Source organism: Odontomachus brunneus, unplaced genomic scaffold (assembly GCF_010583005.1).
Source record: "Odontomachus brunneus isolate Ranch 3 - 2012 unplaced genomic scaffold, Obru_v1 Obru_scaffold_003, whole genome shotgun sequence".
In the NCBI taxonomy this organism is placed as follows: Eukaryota; Metazoa; Arthropoda; class Insecta; order Hymenoptera; family Formicidae; genus Odontomachus; species Odontomachus brunneus.
Window position 1 is genome coordinate 953,123 of NW_022639453.1, and position 20,097 is coordinate 973,219.

The 20,097-nt window shown below is 37.6% G+C and overlaps 3 protein-coding genes and 1 long non-coding RNA gene across 6 annotated transcripts; 2 read left to right on the forward strand and 2 right to left on the reverse strand.

Moving 5' to 3' along the window:
* The first annotated feature begins 6 nt into the window (after positions 1 to 6).
* LOC116843828 lies at positions 7 to 3,073 on the forward strand. The gene is made up of 2 exons (XR_004377931.1): positions 7 to 2,351; positions 2,436 to 3,073. It is a non-coding gene; the product is annotated as an uncharacterized LOC116843828 (long non-coding RNA).
* Positions 3,074 to 5,461: 2,388 nt separating this feature from the next.
* On the forward strand, positions 5,462 to 12,830 carry LOC116844123 (nodal modulator 3). 2 transcript variants are annotated; one of them, XM_032815288.1, is made up of 15 exons: positions 5,462 to 5,568; positions 5,636 to 5,894; positions 5,991 to 6,090; positions 6,424 to 6,552; positions 6,707 to 6,873; positions 6,994 to 7,147; positions 7,275 to 7,680; positions 7,767 to 8,043; positions 8,139 to 8,320; positions 8,604 to 9,069; positions 9,423 to 9,618; positions 9,693 to 9,838; positions 9,904 to 10,027; positions 10,105 to 10,467; positions 10,725 to 12,830. In XM_032815288.1, the coding sequence occupies exons 2-15, from the start codon at positions 5,689 to 5,691 to the stop codon at positions 11,430 to 11,432; spliced, it is 3,624 nt and encodes a 1,207-aa protein (XP_032671179.1). In that variant the 5' UTR covers positions 5,462 to 5,568; positions 5,636 to 5,688; the 3' UTR covers positions 11,433 to 12,830. The 2 variants fall into 2 exon arrangements, with proteins under 2 accessions (XP_032671179.1, XP_032671186.1); XM_032815295.1 differs by having other exon boundaries at positions 5,463 to 5,568; positions 8,622 to 9,069.
* On the reverse strand, positions 12,077 to 13,692 carry LOC116844202 (general odorant-binding protein 56h-like). Its single transcript, XM_032815414.1, has 6 exons — positions 13,557 to 13,692; positions 13,324 to 13,423; positions 12,659 to 12,747; positions 12,480 to 12,582; positions 12,313 to 12,377; positions 12,077 to 12,182 (listed from the first exon to the last, which is right to left on the reverse strand). Exons 1-6 carry the CDS (start codon positions 13,626 to 13,628, stop codon positions 12,165 to 12,167), a joined length of 447 nt encoding a protein of 148 aa, XP_032671305.1. The 5' UTR covers positions 13,629 to 13,692; the 3' UTR covers positions 12,077 to 12,164.
* A 2,793-nt stretch (positions 13,693 to 16,485) lies between these two features.
* On the reverse strand, positions 16,486 to 19,794 carry LOC116844213 (general odorant-binding protein 69a-like). 2 transcript variants are annotated; one of them, XM_032815429.1, is made up of 6 exons: positions 19,538 to 19,794; positions 18,810 to 18,897; positions 18,128 to 18,180; positions 17,771 to 17,915; positions 17,013 to 17,077; positions 16,486 to 16,910 (listed from the first exon to the last, which is right to left on the reverse strand). In XM_032815429.1, exons 1-6 carry the CDS (start codon positions 19,595 to 19,597, stop codon positions 16,893 to 16,895), a joined length of 429 nt encoding a protein of 142 aa, XP_032671320.1. In that variant the 5' UTR covers positions 19,598 to 19,794; the 3' UTR covers positions 16,486 to 16,892. The 2 variants fall into 2 exon arrangements, with proteins under 2 accessions (XP_032671320.1, XP_032671312.1); XM_032815421.1 differs by having other exon boundaries at positions 17,759 to 17,915; positions 19,538 to 19,785.
* Between the last annotated feature and the right edge of the window lie 303 nt (positions 19,795 to 20,097).

Consider the following 20,097-nt stretch of genomic DNA (forward strand, 5'->3'; position numbering starts at 1 on the left):
TCTCTCTCTCTCTCTCTCTCTCTCTCTCTCTCTCTCTCTCTCTCTCTCTCTCTCTCTCTCTCTCTTTCACTCTTTCTTTCTCTCTTTCTCTCCAGCTGGAATGATTCATTCTCGATTACCTCTCTCTACCCTTTCTTTCCTCATTTCTTTTTTATGTAGAGATACGTCGTATGTGTATGGACTAATGTATACGTGATAATTGTGTTCCCCCCGCTCATGTGTCGACCGTTCCGTGTCTTTTAGCCCCCGTTCGACGAGTTCTCGTCCTTGTTATCTATTTTTAACATTTAGCGTTAATAATGTTTTTTCTCGGACATTGAGAGTGTTGTTCTCGATGCGAGGTCTTCGTAATGAGCGTACTTTGTAGTCAAAGCTGTATCTATATAAATTATCGAGATAGTGCGTTAATCGCACGTGTATCCACTCTGCCGTCGCGCTTAATTCGCGATCAACCGGATAGCCTGTTCGAGTGTGTCAGATTTTCGACATAATGCGTCAAAAGAGAAGCAATGTGTATATTTCTTCCCGGTGTCCGTGGATTAATCGCGGCTGCACCGTAACATTGTACAGACATAATTTAAATGTCCTCTCAGTCTCTCCCTCGATTGATTCAATATCTTTAAGGCATCCGGCTACTCGTCGCGTTCATATTGGATTGTAACGTTAAAAGTGAAAAATGACATGCTAAAAATTCTTGTACGCCATCTCCAAATAAAAAAATGTTTGTATGAAAAAGCACTTCAGATTGCTTGAGCATACTTGTAAGATGTTCCAAAAACTATCCTTTTTCCTTGATGGTCAAAGAATAGCGATAAAATGAACGTGGCAGAATCAGGGCAGGAGAAAGGATAGGTTAAAGAGGAAGGTTGAAAGTCACGTTAATTTTGCGGCTATTTAGTAACTGTCAAGAAAAAAGGATTTTACAGATATGAGCGATCAGAAGTGTTCTTTCATACAAAGTGTTCTCTATTTGGAAATGACACGACAGAATTTTAGATTTTGAAAAAGCGTTTTTTCGCTTCTGACGTTATTGAATCATCGTTCCGCAACGAATATCCAGTCTCAACTCCTTTTTCATTATTGCGTTATTACCACTGATATCTTGGTGGGACTCGAGATTCAACTCGCGGTCATGCTCATCGAGAACCCTCTGCTTTAGGTACAATTCGATAGTCAGATTCTCCCTCGAAATCGTAATTGATTGCATTCCGATAGAGACGCATGTCTCATGCAGAGTATCAGAGGTTTTCTGCTCGTTTTGATATTGACCGAGTGTCTGTGTCGGAAATTGCTAATGTGACTCAAACTTGAGTTCTACTTATCGTATCGTGTGTATTATCGACGTAGGTATTCACACAACACACGTACACCCGACGCAGTTGTAATACGCAAATTAACGATTTTGTTTTGCATATTAACACAACAACTATTGTAATGTATAAAACGTGTTTATTCTAGATTTTTCTCCGGGTAATTATCATGTACGAATAATTTTCTTCCCCTCCTCCCCCCCCCCTCAGTCGGAGCTTCTCCGACTTTTTCTTTATGAATGTTAACGTTACGTAGATCCCACTAGATATTCTCTTTACTTAAAAAACCAAAGGATAAGTATTAAGTTAAAATTAATTTTTTATTGCGGTTTATACTGACATTGTACTCTTCCTTGCTTTTTTCTCGTTTCCAACGTAAAAAAGAAATACATGTACACACACATACACACATTGCGCGTGTAATAACATGTGCGAGATCGTCCACGACTTGTTGTGTTCTTACATTTCTCCGACAAATATATACATAAATATATATATATATATATATATATATATATATATATATATATATATATATATATATATATATATATCTATATATCTCCCTGTTTAAAAAATACAGCGAAGCATTACGAAATGTGTATGATTTTTCCAGTCGGACACATTCCGTGAGGATTTTGCGCGATTACGATCGGGCATTACATTTGGAATATATATCTATATAGGCATATATAAATAAATACATAGAAGTGTAGAACGTGTATATATATACGTCTATATGAAGTTACAGTTCCAGGAGTAACTTGACTGACGACGCTACGAATTTTGATTGTGCCAGAAAATATATATTGTTGGTAGTCGCAGGCGAGATTTATATTAGATCTCCGGTAAGCGTTGTAGGATGTATATTCAGACTTCCGCTCGCCTGTTAAATAAAATGATCGTAGATCATGTTACCTTTCATTTCTTGTAAGCGATGTAGCAGAGAGTTTCTTGTTTTTGTACTATATTCGCACTTGGATTGCGCTTGAATGTAAATTGTTCCGGTCGACTGTTGAAGATCTTAACGCCACTTTTAAGGTACACGAAAGATTGTCCTCACACTTAGCGATTAGCATGTACAAGATATCGTTACACAATTCAAAGGATGCATATTTTTCATAGGAAACCAATGATCTGTGGAGATATGTGAATGCGAAGAAACATTATCTGTAGGATGATTCTTTTTCATAGATTTTCGGTCTGATTCGATATATGTAGTACATAGTACGCAATTCTAACAGGAAAGTAGATTCTTCGAGATGTACATTATGCTTCCTACAGTTAAGACTGAAACTAATATTGCGTATAAGGCGTATATATATCAAATCTAGAACAATCTCTTTCTCACACATACACAGACGTATACTGAGTCTGTACGTGCGACTATGTGTCTTAAATATTTTTTTTCTGTAAGAATACTTGCGCGAAAGAAAAATAAAGTGTGCCAACGCAATTTTAAGGTAAACGCGGTCGTTTTTATGATCGTCCAACACGACAGTTTCTTTTATAATTTTAAATGTACGGAACACTGTGTGTGTGATTGGAGGGGGAAATCTAGAGATTTATTTATATTATTTATATATACGCTACGAGAATAAGAAAGAATTGTAAAGTAATATTTATTATTTGTTGCACATGTGTTGTAAATTTAAGTTTCCATTGTGAAAAAAATATCGTTACATATTTTCCAATGCACACACAATCGTTTTTTAGAAAGAGAAAGTGTTTTGTAGAAAGAAAAATAAATTACTTCCAAATAAGATTAGCCCGTTGGCACTTTAATGAGTCGTATTAAATACCAATTGATTAAATTAACGTTTTATTTTTTAAATGTTTTCAAGAAACATGTCTCAGTGCTCTTAGTCTAATAAATGATGCTTAACAACTATGATTAACAACAATCTTTGTCATTATTTGAGGATAAGTACAAGAACTTATAATTATAGAAAATAACTATTAAAAATCATAATTTATTTATCTTGCTATATTATGTTTTAATATCTGTAATATATGCAGAATTTTTTAGGCAACAGTATAAGATAATCATTTACTCCGTAAGAAAAACGGGTTAATAATATGTACTTCTTTTCGCGCAAAAATAATGGGCCTAAAAATCTGTTGGGTATTTTTATAGATCCCGCCATTTATAATAGCAGGACACAACGGTTGCGCATATAGGGACGTCTACATTGGAAGTAAACAGTAAGAAGTAGGAAGTAAGAATAAGAAATTGACCAATCATAGTTAATTATTCTTCTCACATTCGACTGTGGTTGGTCAATTTCTTACTCTTATTTCCTACTTCTTGCTATTTACTTCCAATGTAGACGTCTCTTTATGTGTTTTATAATTTTCTACTGAATGATACTAAACTCACATCGCGATACGTTAAGGCCCTTACACAATGCCAAGCTACAGGCAATAGAAATAGGCATTGGGCGTGTTCAGCGGAAAAAGCGCTCAGTGAGTAATTAGCGATTATTGGTTCTTAATGTTAGATTCTTAAATCTAGACCAATTACATTGACGAATTGCTCAACTGTTGTGCAACTGTTGAGTTCGCTGAACGCACCCATTGACTGCGTTCAACAGAGAAAGCTGCTTTGAAACTGTGGTGAACTGATTGGAATATGCTCTTGGATTCAACCAAAATTAAGAGCATACTCCAATCAGATTCATGAATTTTACACAGTTGCAAAGCAGCTTTCTCTGCTGAACGCAGCCAATAGCTAATAGGAACAGGGAATAGAAATAATTGACCAATCCGAATTCCTACTCCCTGTTCCTATTGCTATAAACATATTTGACCAATACATTTTTTTATATTGTATTCAAATCAGTTCAATAATTCGTTTCTTCCTAGATCTAATGAGTAAAATGTTTGTAAGATGCCGAACTTATTATATCTAGAAAAAGTAATATGCAAGAACCAATTATAGGTTCACGTTGTTAACTTTTTTATACTTTTACACTCTTAACGCCCGTTGCACACTGGACTTCTCTTTAAGCCCGTATCAGACTACGGATTAAGATTGAGATTGAATTGAAAATTGGCCAATCAGAGCAAAGTTCACCAAACTTAAGCTTAGTGAATTTTGCTCTGATTGGCTAAATTTCAATTGAATTCAATCCTAATCTATAGTCTGATACGGGCTTTAGAAAGAAGAGCTCTCATTGGATTTGTTCATCGTTTGGTGTGCAACAAACATTAGGTTTGTTCGAGTTGATTGTACTATTCACACTTTTACACCTAATGCCCGTTGCACACTAGTGCACCTCATACAATACAAATTTTCCAAAATACGTTCTGAAGATGCTTTTAGGACGAAGGGATGTTATCAGAATATTTTTAGGACATCCTTTGAAGATGTGAGCTGTCTGAAAATAGCTAATATCCAATAAGTTTATTTGCATTAATTGAACTTTTTACACTTTCACACTTAGTGCACATTAATTCTTTAGAGGTTCTAAAAATGACGTCATGTTTTCCGTTCGTGTTACGAGTGTAATTGCAATTTTAATACACTTTTTACACTTGATCCCAAGCAAGAGTGAAAAGTGTATCAGAATTGTATTTACACTCGTAACACGAACGGAAAACATGACGCCATTTTTAGAACCTCTAAAGAATTAATGTGCACTAAGTGTGAAAGTGTAAAACATTCAATTAATGTGAATAAATTTATTGGATATTAGCTATTTTCAGACAATTCACACTTTCAAAGGACGTCCTAAGAGTATTCTGATGACGTCCCTCCGTCCTGAAAACGTCTTCAGAATGTATTTTTGAAAATTTGTGTTGTTTGGAGTGCACTAGTGTGCAACGGGCATTAGGTGTAAAAGTGTGAAAAGTACAAGCAACTTGAACAAGGTGCAAAAGTGCAATATATTTTGGCGCTACACGCTTTAATATTCGAACCGTTTCTGTTTCGTCAATTTTGTTGTATTCTTCTTAAAATTTTACAGAAATATTCTCAACTACATATATATTTTATATGGGAACATAAAATAAAAAAAAACGATAAAGAAATTTTTTAAAGCGATTCTTCTTTTCATTTTTAATTGAGTTTTTATAAATTGAAAAATTATTTTTATTTAAGATATGTTAAGTACATTTTAAAAAGCTTTCTACTCATTGTTTAATGATTGTTATAGATCAATTCATTAATTCTCTATAGACATTCAAAGCAGGAAGCATTTTTGCTACATGATCGCTCATAGAGAGTAAGAGAATTAATATACAATAATTATCAAAGGTGATTAATAGACAATTCGTTTAAGTAGGTTTAAAGTTTCCTTTTTAAGATGTATTTATTATTTTAGTACAAGTAGAAGAATTCGTCCCGAAGTAGACCTAGTGGGGTAGCTTTGAAAAAATGGTGATACGAGAGAAACGTGCGGAGTTTGGTTCGATAAGTGTTATATGGAAGGACTTCGACATGATGTCGGCTCAGTTAAATTTCATTTTTCTCAGTTGTTTAGCGACATTGTTGGTTAACTGTGTCGCTCAAGATATTTTAGGATGTGGCGGATTTTTGAAGAGCCATGCCGATATCGATTTTACAAAGGTGTATGTCAAACTGTGAGTGTTCTTCTTTCCGTAGAGGTTAACAGACATCCCTGCATTATGCAGTTGATATACTAATTAAATTGTCTAATCGTGAAATAAATTTTGCAGATACACAAAAACTGGCAGTTTGAAAGATCAGACAGAATGTGCACCTAACAACGGCTATTACTTTCTTCCTCTCTATGACAAAGGGGAGTACATATTAAAAGTAAGCTGAAAATGTGCTTTATCATTTATAGTATCACATGAATTAAGTACTAACATACTGGCAATTATGCTGACACTTGAGATATGTGAAATTTGTCAATCTAGTATGACTATTATTTTAGAATTTATCTTTTAATATAATTGTATTGTAGAGATTTTATTTAATTTTAATTAGCAAAGGATAAATGTTTAAATAAAATGATTAGATAATGTTTAGATAAAATGATCTTTGAACGATAGACGTTACTTAAACAATAGAGAAAGAGAGATGTTACTGTGTAATATTTTATATGTATTCTATATTTTTAATACTATTTTTATTATATTTTTTTAGGTAGATCCTCCTAGAGGTTGGAGCTTTGAGCCTACAGAAGTAGCATTAAATGTAGATGGTGTCACGGATGATTGTAGTCAAGGAAAAGATGTTAACTTTACATTCAAAGGATTCGGTATTACAGGACGTGTGAGTGGCAATTTTCTTTTTGCATCACTAATATGTTTATCTCAAGCATAACATATGTTCATTTGTGACTAATTTTATTAAAAAAATATATGTAAAGCAGAATACACACACACAAAGAAGTTTTTGAATTAATATAAATTATCTTATATTTCAGGTAATTAGTTTAGGTACTGATTTTGGCCCTAAAGGAATTACTATCTCCTTATACATGGACAGTAATAAGCAAGTACCAGTTAGATCAACAGTCACAACAGATGGTGGCATATTTTACTTTACTCCCATTCAGCCTGGAAAGTATGTTCTCGTTGCATCTCACCCAAAGTAAGTATACATAAATAACATTTAATAATTAATATATTGTTCTATATATATACACACATACATAAATCCATACACTTATATGTTATATTTTAAAACCATGATATTGATTATTCTTTTTAGATGGATAATAAGTAAAAGTACAGTTGAAGTGACTGTACAAGAAGGAAATACTGAAGTCCTAGATGGTAGTCTAGTAGTGTCTGGATATGATGTCAGTGGCAAAGTTACCAGCGAGAATGAGCCAGTGATTGGTGTATCCTTCATCCTTTTTGGTGTAAGATTACTCCCTGTTAATGTTATCCATTATCAACATATAGTTATTAGTTGATACTTTTAAGCTTAAATCTAAAAAAAAAACTATCAGTGAGCATTATAGAGGACGATATATTTCATTTTTATAGAAAGGCGTTGTAAGCAATTGCGATACAACACCTGTGAGCAAGGACTTCGAGAACAAGAAGCCGCTTTGTCACGCCACCTCAGACCACAGCGGGAGATTTGTGTTTCCCAGCTTGTCACCGGGCGAATACAAGCTCATACCCCATTACGCCGGTGCCCAGACGAAGTTCGATGTTCAGCCGCAGGAACTATCGTTCAAAGTCAGCCACAGCAGTATTGTTCTCGCGCAGGACTTCAAGGTAACCGGCTTCACGGTCAGCGGGCTTGTCCTTAGCTTTACGAACGGAAGCCCCCTGCCAGGAGCGGAAATATTCTTGTCGCAAAAGAAAGTCGCGGTCACAGACAAGAACGGAAAATATGTATTGGATAATATGAAAGCCGGCCAATATACGCTCAGAGCAGAATCTGGTAAGCAAGATTCTGTGAAATACAAAATAAGATAATTCGCCGTAGACATTAGTAAAAATTAATATTCGACGAATTTTTCGTTCTAGCAAACGTGCAATTCAGTGAAAAGACCGTAAGGATATCTCCGAGCTCGCCCGAATTCCCGGTGTTGGTACCTTCGGCGTATAAAGTGTCGGGCAAAGTAATGCTGTCGGCGAAGGGAACGCTACACTTCCGCAAACTGTCCATTCAGAACACCGTCGGCACATTTTACAAGGAACTCGACACTAACGAGAAGACTGGAGAATTTTCGGTGTACCTTGCACCGGATAAGTATCAACTGAGCGTTATTGTAAGCACAGAGGAAAAGGCCAAGGGCTTGCAGTGAGTATAAAACTATATAATGCTGATTTAAAAATATAATACATCTTGTAATAATACAAACTATATTTGTGAAAAAACGTATTATACTTTTTCAGATTCTTCCCGCTGCAGCAGACGATTGACGTGACGTCCCAACCGATCACCAATGTCAACTTTTTGCAACTGAAAGCTACGTTAATGGGCACGGTGAATTGCTTGCAAGGAACAGATTGCAGTCAAGCCTCTGTCACTTTAAAGATACTGAACGGAGTAATGATAAAAACGATGCAAGCGAAAGGTGAGCTGACTCGATTTCCTATCAACATTGATTCTATACATATATATGTCTTATAATAGTGTTGTAATCTCAGCTGCAATAACAGATACAGTTTTAGAAAAGAAAAATAATGTATTCGATTGTAGAAAACTTAACAAATGACTTCTATTCGACGATAAATTTAAGTGATAACGGCTACTTGACTTTAAGTACTTGATTAAATGCGTAAAGTGCTCTATTGTACCTGTTATTGCAGTAATATCTCTCAAATTCGAACACGATACCACTGTCTCTGTCTGTGAAGTCGTTTTCCATTACGCAGACGGCCAGTACCAATTCACGGACGTGTTGCCTGGTCATTACGAAGTGCTGATCGACAACGACGTGTTCTGCTGGGAAAACCCGAGTTATATGGTCTCGGTAACGTCGGAACGTGCCGAGGTGCCGTCGTTCAAGCAAACTGGTTTCTCTATTACTTTCATATCTTCTCACGACACAGCCGTGGAGTACTCTGAGCCCAACAGCACGAAACTGATAACTTTGGCATTGAACAAAGGCAGCACGAGACATTGTGTGCCGAAATCAGGAACATATACTTTCGTCCCGAAGGGCTGCCACATGTACGACAAGACCTCTTATACGTGGGATACGAACGATCTCTCGCCAATTTTGCTGCACTCCACCGAGCACACTCACAGAGGCAGTATCATAACTTCGACTGCGCAGAACGATCTCAAGATCAAAATCGAAGACGCAAACAATATCACCACGTAAGTAACGAATTTATCTTCATGTATTTCTTCTTGAGCTCTCGTTATAGAATTAGTTTGAATTAATTGGACCTAATTTTAATTTCTGATTTTTTCTGAGCAGTCTTAAGTATTTGTAAAAATTTCATGACTTTTATTCTTTCTTGAGAAAAAATAAAATCTTTTTCTTCTCTAGAAAAGAATAAATTTTTTTTCTCAAAATACAAACTTTTTGCACTTATTTTTCTGTTAATAAAATAAATTAATATCATTTAATTAATACCACAATGTTATGCTGAAAGTTAATTATATTTAAATGATATATCATTGTCGAGTATATCTTACATATTTTTTTTCTATTAATCTGTTTAAAGCAAGATTGAATCATCGAAGCATGTGACGAAAGACGGCATGTACAAATATGAGTTTGAGTTTAAGGCGAAAACAGACAATATGTATACTATCACTCCTCTGTCGGACATTTTGTTGTTCAATCCGCCGTCTTTAAAAGTCATTGGCGTGAACGAGTGTCATGATGACATCGCGAGTTTCGTCGGCGATTTAGGAAAGGTAGAAAATCATCGATTGCATTGAATATACAGCAAAGTTCTACATTGTTTCGTTCAAGCACAATATTTGTTCAGATTATAGCAGGAGAAATCGTGCCACCTTTGGAAGGTGTGACGATACAGATCTTCGGTAAGGATAAGGAGTTGCCGATTCACACATTAGTTACGGAAAAGAACGGTGTTTACAGCGTCGGACCTCTGGACGGGAAGATCGAATATAGGTATGTCAGCGTGATTTTTTCTGCCATGTATCACCATGATTAAATTAATTATCGTGAACCATCAGTGTTACAGCTGAAAAGGAGGGTTTCGTGATCACCGAGACCGATAAGAAAGGAGTGTTCTGGGCACACAAATTAGCCGAGATTATTGTTGAAGTTTCCGACCGCGCTGATAGTTCCTTGTTACAGGTAAAATTTATTCATAATTGTGTAAAATATTAAATAAGAAAGTGATTTGTATTTACACTTGTTTTTGTACCTCTCAGGGTGTGCTGCTTTCTTTGTCTGGCGGCCAAAGTTACCGCAAGAACAGTATAACCGGCGAGGGCGGCAAATTTGTGTTCAACTCGCTATCTCCGGGCGAGTACTATCTTCGGCCGATGATGAAGGAGTATCGCTTCGATCCACCGTCAAAGATAATCAACGTTGAAGAGGGAGAAACCGTGAAAGTGTACTTGTTCGGTAACAGAGTTGCATACAGCGCTTACGGTTCTGTGACTTCCTTAAACGGAGAACCTGAAGTAGGTGTGTTGGTCGAGGTTCAGGGTCAAGGGGACTGCTCCAATCTGCAGGAGGAAGCCACGACCGAAGAGAACGGTAATTTCCGGATCCGCGGTCTTCAACCCACGGTGAGAGCAATCTGCTTCTCTGCAATAATGTAGCATTAGCAATGTAGAGTTTGTCGACCGTCTCTTGCGGAGTTGATTGACTTTGTCTATATTAAATTTTAAATGTTATTTTTATATTCTTTTTAAGACTATATGAATCTATCTTTTTTTATATTTATATCTTATGTATGTTTCTACATATTTATCTTAAATCTATATACATTCTTACATACATACAAGGTTTTATGTATATTCTTATAATATTATTTATTTTACAGTGTACCTACGTATTTCGTCTGAAACCAAACGTGGAGGTCAACGCACACATAAAGCGCACGAGTCCTAGTTCACAGTTGGTGCAGCCGGTGAGCGATGTTCATGATCTGCGTCTGATTGCCTTCCATCCGATCTCACGCACAGACGTCGCGGTGCACGTAACGTCCGCCCAGCCAGAGCACTATCGCACGATCAAAGTGAAGCTCTGTACGGACGACGCGCCTGATTCTCCGATACATATTTCTAAGCTGGACGCGCAGCAGACCGGCAAGATTGCTAGCAGCTACAATGCCGGTTTCCTCGTTCACTTTCCGCCGCTCCAGACCGATAGCCGCAGGTACTTTGTACAGCTGGAGTCCTCTTTGTCGCAATCTGTACACAAATACTACACCGCGCCGGTGTACTTCGAGGCGAACTCGTCATTCAAGTACGTGAAGTTGGCGTTCAATGCGGAGCGCAAGGTCGACCAAGCCGACATGAATCAGACGTCGGTGGTCGCGCTGCCGTTCATCGCATTAGTTGCGCTAGCGTTTTTCAATCGCGAGACCCTGTGGACCTGGCTGAACGCGCTAGTCGACAAGCGCTCCAAGCCCGCGCCGAGCTCGAGAGCGCCCGTTCAAGCCATCCCCATCGACCCTAGAGCGGACGACATTATAGTTGAGCAAATAATGAACATTAACAAAAGAAAGACAAAGCCGCGAAAGGCATAAATTGTGTTGTGTCACTCAACACTGTCAGCGACGATCGTTTTCTTTGCATATTAAACATCATACGCTGTGATCTTGAACGAAAAAGATTAACGCCAAGATTTCGTACAGAGAGAAATCTTACGCTGGTTGGTATGTTTTATATGCCTAATCGCCACGATATATTTGTCATAGCGATTGCATGCAACGTCATCAAGACGATCGTCGTCTCGATATACTTAGTGTACTCCGAACTGTTATACGTGGATATTTATACCTGGATTGTACAGATTTACATCGCGGGATCGCATCGCGTTCCGCTATATAGACATGGTTGTCTTTTGTGGAATTGATTTGTTAGTACCTAGGAACCTTGTTAACGTGTGATATTTTAACACGAGACTTCATGACGTAACGTGAAACGCAAGTTTAATGCGCAATATGTCCACGATCAAAATGATCGTTTGATACGTAAGTCGTTACGATTTTCGGATTATTTAAAGTAAGATGTATATACGAAGAAATTGCTGTATTGTATAATATTCATGAGCCTCTGTTATTAAAGATTCTTACTTTCAAGTGATCGCTTCGATACTCACTTTGCGAGAGCGAACATTCTTATCCTATTTGACGGCTAACTTAAAAACAAGAATTGTAGGACATACGTATCATGATTGTCAAGTGCTTTATTTTCTCAACGGAGATTTATAAATGATATTCGAAGCTCTTACTAATGCTGTGCACATCGTCGGCATTTCAGATGACGAAGTACGCCTGGAAAAATAATGCGAACAAGACATTAAATGCAACAAAATCTTTCTGCAACATAAAGAGTCGTTATGCATAATATTCTAAATTGAATCCGTATCACGAAATGCTCATTCAAAATTTGCTTTTAACATACCACAGGATTCGCCTTGTGCAAGCACTTGTTCAAGTTGTAAGCTTTTTCGCAATTATCGCTTCCTTCTGAAAACCAAACCGAGAAGATCATGCTATCAGACGTTAATTCGAAAGATGCACAATCGACGAAATAGTGAAGATACATTATTGTTATTGTAGGCTACTTGCCTATGTTAAGACACTCCTCGAACATGTCATTTGCGATCTTCTTATAAGGCGTCGGTATCATCTTCAGCAAGAGCTTGAAGTTGATTTTGCCGTCTTTCTTCATCTGGAAAGAGGAAAGTCAGAGTTTCGGCGATCTGTAATTGTTACTACGTCTATCTTTGTAACTTTGTTTCGTTTACCAGTCCCGCCTTCTCTACTACGCATTTGAAGTAACAAGCCAGATTATTATTGTCTGGAAATTCACCTAGTTCCGCTTGCTCTAGCATACCTGTGATTAGAATCAAATGATTAATGGATTCATTACTAACTATAGAATATGGCATATGAAATAATACAAGCGGCTATTTTTTATTTGTGTTTATATATTAAATAATTCTTTTAATCTATTATATCGATGAAATAAAAGTACTAATACCCAGACACGTGCCTAATCCTGAACATTCGTATTGATTTTTAGATACGAATATATTCAAACTTTCAATACACAATATATATACATGTATATATACATACTATGTTAAAAGTTTAAATATTTGTATTTAAAAACCAAAAATTTTTTAGGTACGTGTCCAGGCACTGGTGCTTTTACACTGAAAAAAAATTTACTAGAAGAAATTTAAAAAAACGTTTGTTTAGATAGTACTGTGAAGATATTAAATTAATTATTTTCTAAAATTAAATAAAGAAGTTTTAAATATAAATTTGTTTCTCTAATTTTATATAAAATAATTACTTAATTTAAACAAATATCTTCATAGTACTATCCAAACAAACGTTTGGAAATTTAGTAAATTTTTTCTCAGTGTACCTTACTGATTCTCGTGATTAAATTTTGGAAACGTACTGACTGTTACATCGCTGTTTTCAGCGAGGCATTTTTTCCGTATCCCGGTTTTTTCGCCTAATTTTCTCATATCATCGTGGAGAAGAGTATAATCAATATCCTATAAAAAATATTCTTACAAGAGGGTTGGAACAGAGCGGATAAGAATTGTTAGATTAATTCGAGCTGTTAGCCCTACATCTCACCATTTTACATAAAATCAGAAATACAATGTATAGTCAAAGCATACTCACGTCGCTGAAGACGACAACGAGCTGTGTGATGATCAAAGAGACGTAGATGAGGACCAGTTCGCTTCTTCCCATCTCGTATGTAGCATGTATTGTCTTTTAAGGTGTAGCAAAAAATGTTTGCTCGTCTACATAAGATTACTAAGTGGCAGCCGCGCGGGATCGACGAGAATTTATGCAAGTTTGAATATGCGAGGGAGTGGGAGATAATAATTAGTTAGTGAGGAGTACACTCCCTCGAAATCAATCTTCGACGAATTACACGACGCGTTAAGAAGTCAAATACGCCGGCAAACGAGACACTGGAGATCTGCAGCGCGAATTTTCTAAACTCTGCATTTTTATGCATTTATAAAAGTCTTTTATGAAGAAAGATCTCGTAAAAAATTCAACAGTGTTTGTTGAAATTTTTTTCGTTGAAAATTTTGACAGCTCAAAATTTGTTAAAATATTCAACAAAATTCAAAGTTCGTCCAAAATTTTAACACAATCGAGCTTTCGTATCGAATAATTCGCACATTCTCAGATTACACCTCGTAAATTCTCGTTGGAGAGAAGATTCGGCGGGATCAAGCATGATCGATGTTGTTTAAAATGCCAGGAAGATTTACATTTGAGTGTGTAATTCGCATACATTACAGTAACGCACGCGAGAAGCGTGACGGTAAACACACGCGGTAATTGTAACTTACAAACATGCAAAGTATGTCCGATGCTCTGGCTGAATAATTAACGGTCACACAATGATCTCTTCCTGGTTCGTCGCCAGGTGGCAATTTCGTTATTTTGAACGTTGCGCTCGACGTTTGTATGAAGCAACCATAGTGCATACTATTGCCGCGAAATGAGACGTTCGCTTTCTGATTACAGCCGCGGTAATTCCATGTGTTATACAACCTCACGTCGTGAGATTCCGTGCAATCGATTCCGCGACAATTAAATCGTCGTCATCGTCGTCGCGAGATCTGTCGCAATTTTTTATATCAGTTGAAGCTCGCCAAGTTACTCGAAATTTCTTTTTGCTTAAAAGCATTTATGATTGCACTACGAGATGGGAAGGGACGAGTTGGTCCTCATCTACGTCTCTTTGATCACAGCAAGGTTGCTTTGGTCACACAACTCGTTGTCGTCTTCAGCGAAGTAAGTATGCTTTGACTATACATCGTATTTCTGATTTTATGTAAAATGCTGAGATACAGAGCTAACAACTTGAATTAATCTGACAATTTTTATCCGTTCTGTTTCGATCCTCTTCTAAGAATATTTTTTGTAGGACATTAATTATACTACCCTTCACGATGAAGAAATTGGCCGAAAAAAGCGAGTTACGGAAAAAGTGCCTCGCTGAAATCGGTGACATAACAGTATGTTTCCAAAATATCAATTTAATCGCGAAAATCGGTAAGATAAAAGCACCAGTGCCTGGGTGCAAAAGGTTTATCAAATAAAATAGAAAATAGAAGAAGTATCCAATTTCAAGGAATTAATAATTTTTACGAATAAAATGAACGACTCGATACTTGTATCACGGAAAAAAATTATTTGCTGCAGCAGCAAACTAATTTGCTATAAATGTACAGTTAAATATAATTCGCTATGTTAGCTATTTTTTCTTTGCTGCAGGAATCTATTTTCTTTCTATGATAACAAGAAAATCTGACAACTAAATATAATTTACTGCTTTAGCTACTTTTTTGTTGCAGGAGCAGATTTTCTTGTTATCATAACAAGGAAATTGGTTTTTGCAGCAAAGAAAAAGTGACTAACGAAGCAAATTATGTTTAGTTGTCCATATGTAGCAGATCTTCTCTTATGGAAAAAAACTACAAGAATACGAAAAAACTACTGATTGCTAGTAAAAAATTGCTATTAAAAAATTGTAATTCTTCAACAGTATGCCAGTAATTTTTTCGTATTCCTATAGTTTTTTTCCGTAAGAATTTTTTGTAGATATCTAATCTTTTGCACCAACTTAATATCTGTAACCGCGATAACATAAACTTTTAAAAGACGTCAAGATATTTTAGGAATGTCTGAATAAATAAGATGTCTTTTAGATATTTTCTAAAAGTTTATGTTATCCGGAAAGCTTCGCTTATATCACCGAACAGGTTCGCATGACGTCGCCTACATCGGAACGCCCGCTCAATGTCGGGGCTTCTCTACTGGATGTGAACGCGCGCAAGCACCATGCCGCGATCTCCGCCGTGATCGTCACAAAAGACTCGTTGACGAATGAACGTTTCAAGTGTATTATAGCCGTAGACTCCTCCTTTCATTGCACTCGATCAAGCGTGACCTCAGCCGCCAATTGGAGCGTTCTACTACCGCAATCTGCAGTATCAAACCTGGCCTCATCGACGAGAGAACGCGTTTATCCAATATCTATGATAGTTATTTATAGTCGATTGGTATCTTTGGCCCCTGGAGGAAGCGATTGACTCTGGAGTCTCGTCGAACTTAAAATATATCGTCAAACGCTCTCCCTACTCGACGAACGCTTCGGCAGATTCTATAGAAATGAAAAGAGTAAATAGAAATTACAAGAATAAAAAAATAATTACTAATTAAAAAAGAAAATTATAAGAAAAGTCTCAAAATTGCGCTATTAAGAAATGCCTAGATAACATAGATAATTAAAAAAGAATTCAGTCGTATGTCACCAATTCTGAGTTCACATTTTCAGATGCAAAAATAATTCTTCAGAGTTCAATTCAGTAAAAAGAATTCTTTTTGCATCTAGTAATTAATTTAGAATTGGTAACATACGACAGAATTCTTTTTGAATTCTTTGTGCTATCTGGGTGGATATTAACAGTTAATGATAGAATTTATAAGAGGATATCTTGGATTTGCGTTTCTGTTGGGAGGTGGAATGTTTCGATTCATGCGTTTTGTTTTGAATCGACGACACGAACAGGACAATCCGGGATCGATTAGATTATTGAGCCCTTTATTTTATCACATATATATCAAGACGTATAATCAATACATATAACCAGTATATGTAACCAAACAATCTATATGAAACTGACACCAATATATGTAATCGACACGTCTAGAAGGTCTGTTCTATTTACTGAACCAGGCTGTACTCTCTACTTAAAAAATGAGAAATATATGATAGAACGTTGAAAGGAAAAGGAACAAAGTTCCAATACAACACTAGTTCAGCTAAGAAGAACAGGCCTAGAGATAGCAACTGCGCTGCCATGCGATTACGGCGCGTGGCAGCGCAATTAGATGTTCAAAGTGTAAAAATCTCAACACATTCGGCGAAATTGTATCTTGAGCACTTTGTCTTTGGTCTTCCCTCATTGCTCTCCCTCCTGCGACTCGTTAGAATAGATAGTAAGTCTGAAACAATGAGAATCGATTTCGCAATTAAGATAACAGAAGAGCGCAAATGTGGGATAATTCGTTTCTCCGTTATCGAGCCAACAATTTCAAATTACTCACCCTCGGGGATAGCTCCGCGTAGCACTTGTTGAACGTGTACGCGTACTCGCAGTTGTCACCCTTCGCTGTGAACGAGGAAATCATTTTCGCGATTAGCGATCGTCCCGTGCAACGCAAAACGACGGATCGTGTGTTATCGAAATCAAAGTGAAACGACAACTCAAGTTAAACTTGACAGACGAGAACCAACATATAGAAATGAATTATTAATAGAAGGTTCTCGAACTGAGGAAATTCACGAACCCAAGATTGGGCAAAGCGACAATAACAGTCTCGATGCTGTAGTCTCGCTCTTTCGCGTTTTGTTTCTTCTTTTCTATATTTTGTTCCCAAATAGCATAGAGAATTCAAAAATAATTCAGTCATATGTCACCAATTCTGAGTTCATTTTTAGATATAAAAAGAATTCTTTTCACTGAACTAAACTCTGAAGATTTTTTTGCATCTGACAATGAATTCAGAATTGGTGATATACGACTGAGAATTCTTTTTGAATTCTTTGTGCTATCTGAGTTTTTCTTGTATTCGTCAGGTGAATTTTGTATTTTTCAAACTACCGAAATCAGTTTCTCATCAGCTTTGAGCCCTTCTATCTTTTTGATAAGTTCATTCAAACAGATTACACACACTGAGATTACATCCACTTTTAAGAAAAAAGATAAGAATCACATGTAGCACGGTTGTTGAAGTTTCGAGCACACGCAATCGATCGACGGAATAAACGAAAAAGAGAACGCAGTAGATACCCAAATAGTTACCGATCCCCTTGCACTCGCTGATCGCCTTCTCGACCTCAGCCCTGTAGGCGGGTATTCTCTGGAAGAACGTCAGCATACCGTTCAGACTTAACTCTCTCTTGTCGTCGACCAGGCCGAATTGTTCCCAGAGACAATACATGTAGCACTGAAAGAAATATTAGTCTGAAGCGTTTTGTCTTCTTCCGATCATTCTGTAATTTCTCAAGCGTCATTAGCGCCAGAAAGTTACGGAACACCGCGTGTGGCTGAATCTCGTGCGCATTTCGTCGGCCACTAGTGTTGTATAATACCGGGATAACGATTTGTTTGCAGTCCGACGTAATTGGCAATTCAAGCGACTCGCGCATCGGTACTCACCTTCAATTGACGTGTTTCCGGCCATTGACCGTTTCTTACCGCTTCTATGTCGGCTGAAAGAAGAATTCAGTGCACTCGTTGACGTACTCTGTATACATGCACTTTCCGTGGAAAATTTCCTCGAGTTTTACTCAAGCTTACAAATACTATGCACGATAGGTTGCCAAATGATTTAGACACAATGAACTGGGAGCTCATCAAATTATCAAAATTGATAATCGTTACTGACAGGTTTGCTCAGTAATTATAATATTATAATATTAATTATCATTATTTTTTGTTATTATTAGTATTATTATTTATTATCACACATCTAATATTCTTAATTATATAATTAATCATATTATTAAGAAAATCCATCGGCAATAATCCACTTTCAATTTTGACAGTTTGGTGAACTTTATTGTGTCTAAACTATTTCGTAACTCACTGTGCGCACACTCGACGCGAGATAAATGAATCTGATCACCCGATAATTCTTTTCGCTTTCTCGAAATAAGGCCAAATTATTTTTGTTAATTTAATTTTCCAAGCAAAGTACACTCGATTGTAGAGGATCGGCCACGTAGAATTGCATGCGCGATAGCATAATTAATTAAAACTTCAATCAATAATTCCCAGTCCGCTTGCTCGGGACTTGCGAGCCAAGGGGATGAATAAACTCCGGGCGAATGCGAAATACCTGTGGCTACTCCTGTCTGCGTTTGGCAAGCGTTCACGACACTGGCCGCGGTTGCGATCATCTGGTCGGAAACGAAACTGGGCCGCGTCTGCAAAATAGACGAGATCAGTGTTATTGAAATCAGTGGACAATAATAATCGCGAGGAGGAAGCTACGGCAGTGTATCTTCCTGTCTACAGCTCGGCGAGATCTCACGATCTCGTTAATAAACGAGATATAATTAACAATATTGATTGAAAGGTAATATCGCGGCATCAAACGTCCCTCAAATTAAAATACCGTCATGATACATGAAAGACTTGAATTTTCAACTCTTCGCTTCTCACGCTAAACAGAACGAATACGCGGCAATCAAGATTCCGGAATAGCACAGGAGGCAAACATCGCGCGCTTTATTGAGCGCGCGATCCCCGGCCAGCCGGGACTCGAGAAAGACAACCCCGCTTCGTACCTGTCCATCGATAGTGTCGCTAAAAAACTTGGAACTTCGAGAGACAAATGATAAGATTTAATTTTTCGATCTTGGAAGAACTATTTGAAAAATCATAGGATTGAAAATAAGTTATAACAATGAAGAAAAGTTGTAAGTCGAGTAAATGAATTTTTATCAGCGCCGATTTCGTACTTTTTTGTCAAATAAACTATCTTAGAGGGAACATGTCTCTTTTCCTGTACGATTCATCGAAGTCTCGATTAGATCGAAGGTCACCGCCCCAGTTGACACGTACCCCGCAGGAAACAATGCACGCCTGCAGGAGGAAACCCACGGCGACCGCGAGGAGCCTCATCCTGGTGGTAGTTTTGTACCTCGCCCTTATCCTTCACGACCGTGTACGGATCTCTCTATCTCTGCCGATGCTCAATAGTGATGCTCTCCCTTTGGCGAGGAAAGCTTTCCCGGCTCTTGGACCGACGTGAGGAGTGCACGTCGAGCGCGAGGCGAGGGTGCGACTGAGCGTTGGAGACGAGAGAGAGGCGGCGCGGGTAGCCGGCCGGCCCCGCACGGTCGGTTGGGGGTCGAGACACGGGATGAAGCGGTATGGGGTCCAAGAGACCAAGGGAGAGACAGAGGTGGAAGCTGCGAGCCCTGTCGCGCGCCCTGGAAGCTAATTCGAGAGCAGGTCGCGCGAGCTGCTCTCTTTCTCTTCCGCTCTTTTCCTCTTTCTCCCTCCTTCCCTTCCTTCCACCCTCTCTCTCTCTCTCTCTCTCTCTCTGCTTCTCGCGCATCGTCCTTGTGCTATGTCCTATGCAAACTGTTCGATAATAGACGCGCTTACTCCACTAAAAT

What these genes read in the sequence shown, in the direction of transcription:
- LOC116844123 (XM_032815288.1), top strand. Translation starts at nt 5,689, where the DNA reads ATGGTGATACGAGAGAAACGTGCGGAGTTTGGTTCGATAAGTGTTATA. An exon ending in CTCGTTGCATCTCACCCAAA is followed by an intron (nt 6,874 to 6,993) that starts GTAAGTATACAT and finishes TATTCTTTTTAG; the next exon opens with ATGGATAATAAGTAAAAGTA. An exon ending in GACGGGAAGATCGAATATAG is followed by an intron (nt 9,839 to 9,903) that starts GTATGTCAGCGT and finishes GTGAACCATCAG; the next exon opens with TGTTACAGCTGAAAAGGAGG.
- LOC116844213 (XM_032815421.1), bottom strand. Translation starts at nt 19,597, where the DNA reads ATGAGGCTCCTCGCGGTCGCCGTGGGTTTCCTCCTGCAGGCGTGCATT. An exon ending in CGGAAACACGTCAATTGAAG is followed by an intron (nt 17,916 to 18,127) that starts GTGAGTACCGAT and finishes TATTTCTTTCAG; the next exon opens with TGCTACATGTATTGTCTCTG. An exon ending in GGGGATCGGTAACTATTTGG is followed by an intron (nt 17,078 to 17,758) that starts GTATCTACTGCG and finishes CCTCGTTCACAG; the next exon opens with CGAAGGGTGACAACTGCGAG.
- LOC116844202 (XM_032815414.1), bottom strand. Translation starts at nt 13,628, where the DNA reads ATGGGAAGAAGCGAACTGGTCCTCATCTACGTCTCTTTGATCATCACA. An exon ending in TCGTTGTCGTCTTCAGCGAC is followed by an intron (nt 13,424 to 13,556) that starts GTGAGTATGCTT and finishes TATTTTTTATAG; the next exon opens with GATATTGATTATACTCTTCT. An exon ending in TAGTAGAGAAGGCGGGACTG is followed by an intron (nt 12,583 to 12,658) that starts GTAAACGAAACA and finishes TCCTCTTTCCAG; the next exon opens with ATGAAGAAAGACGGCAAAAT.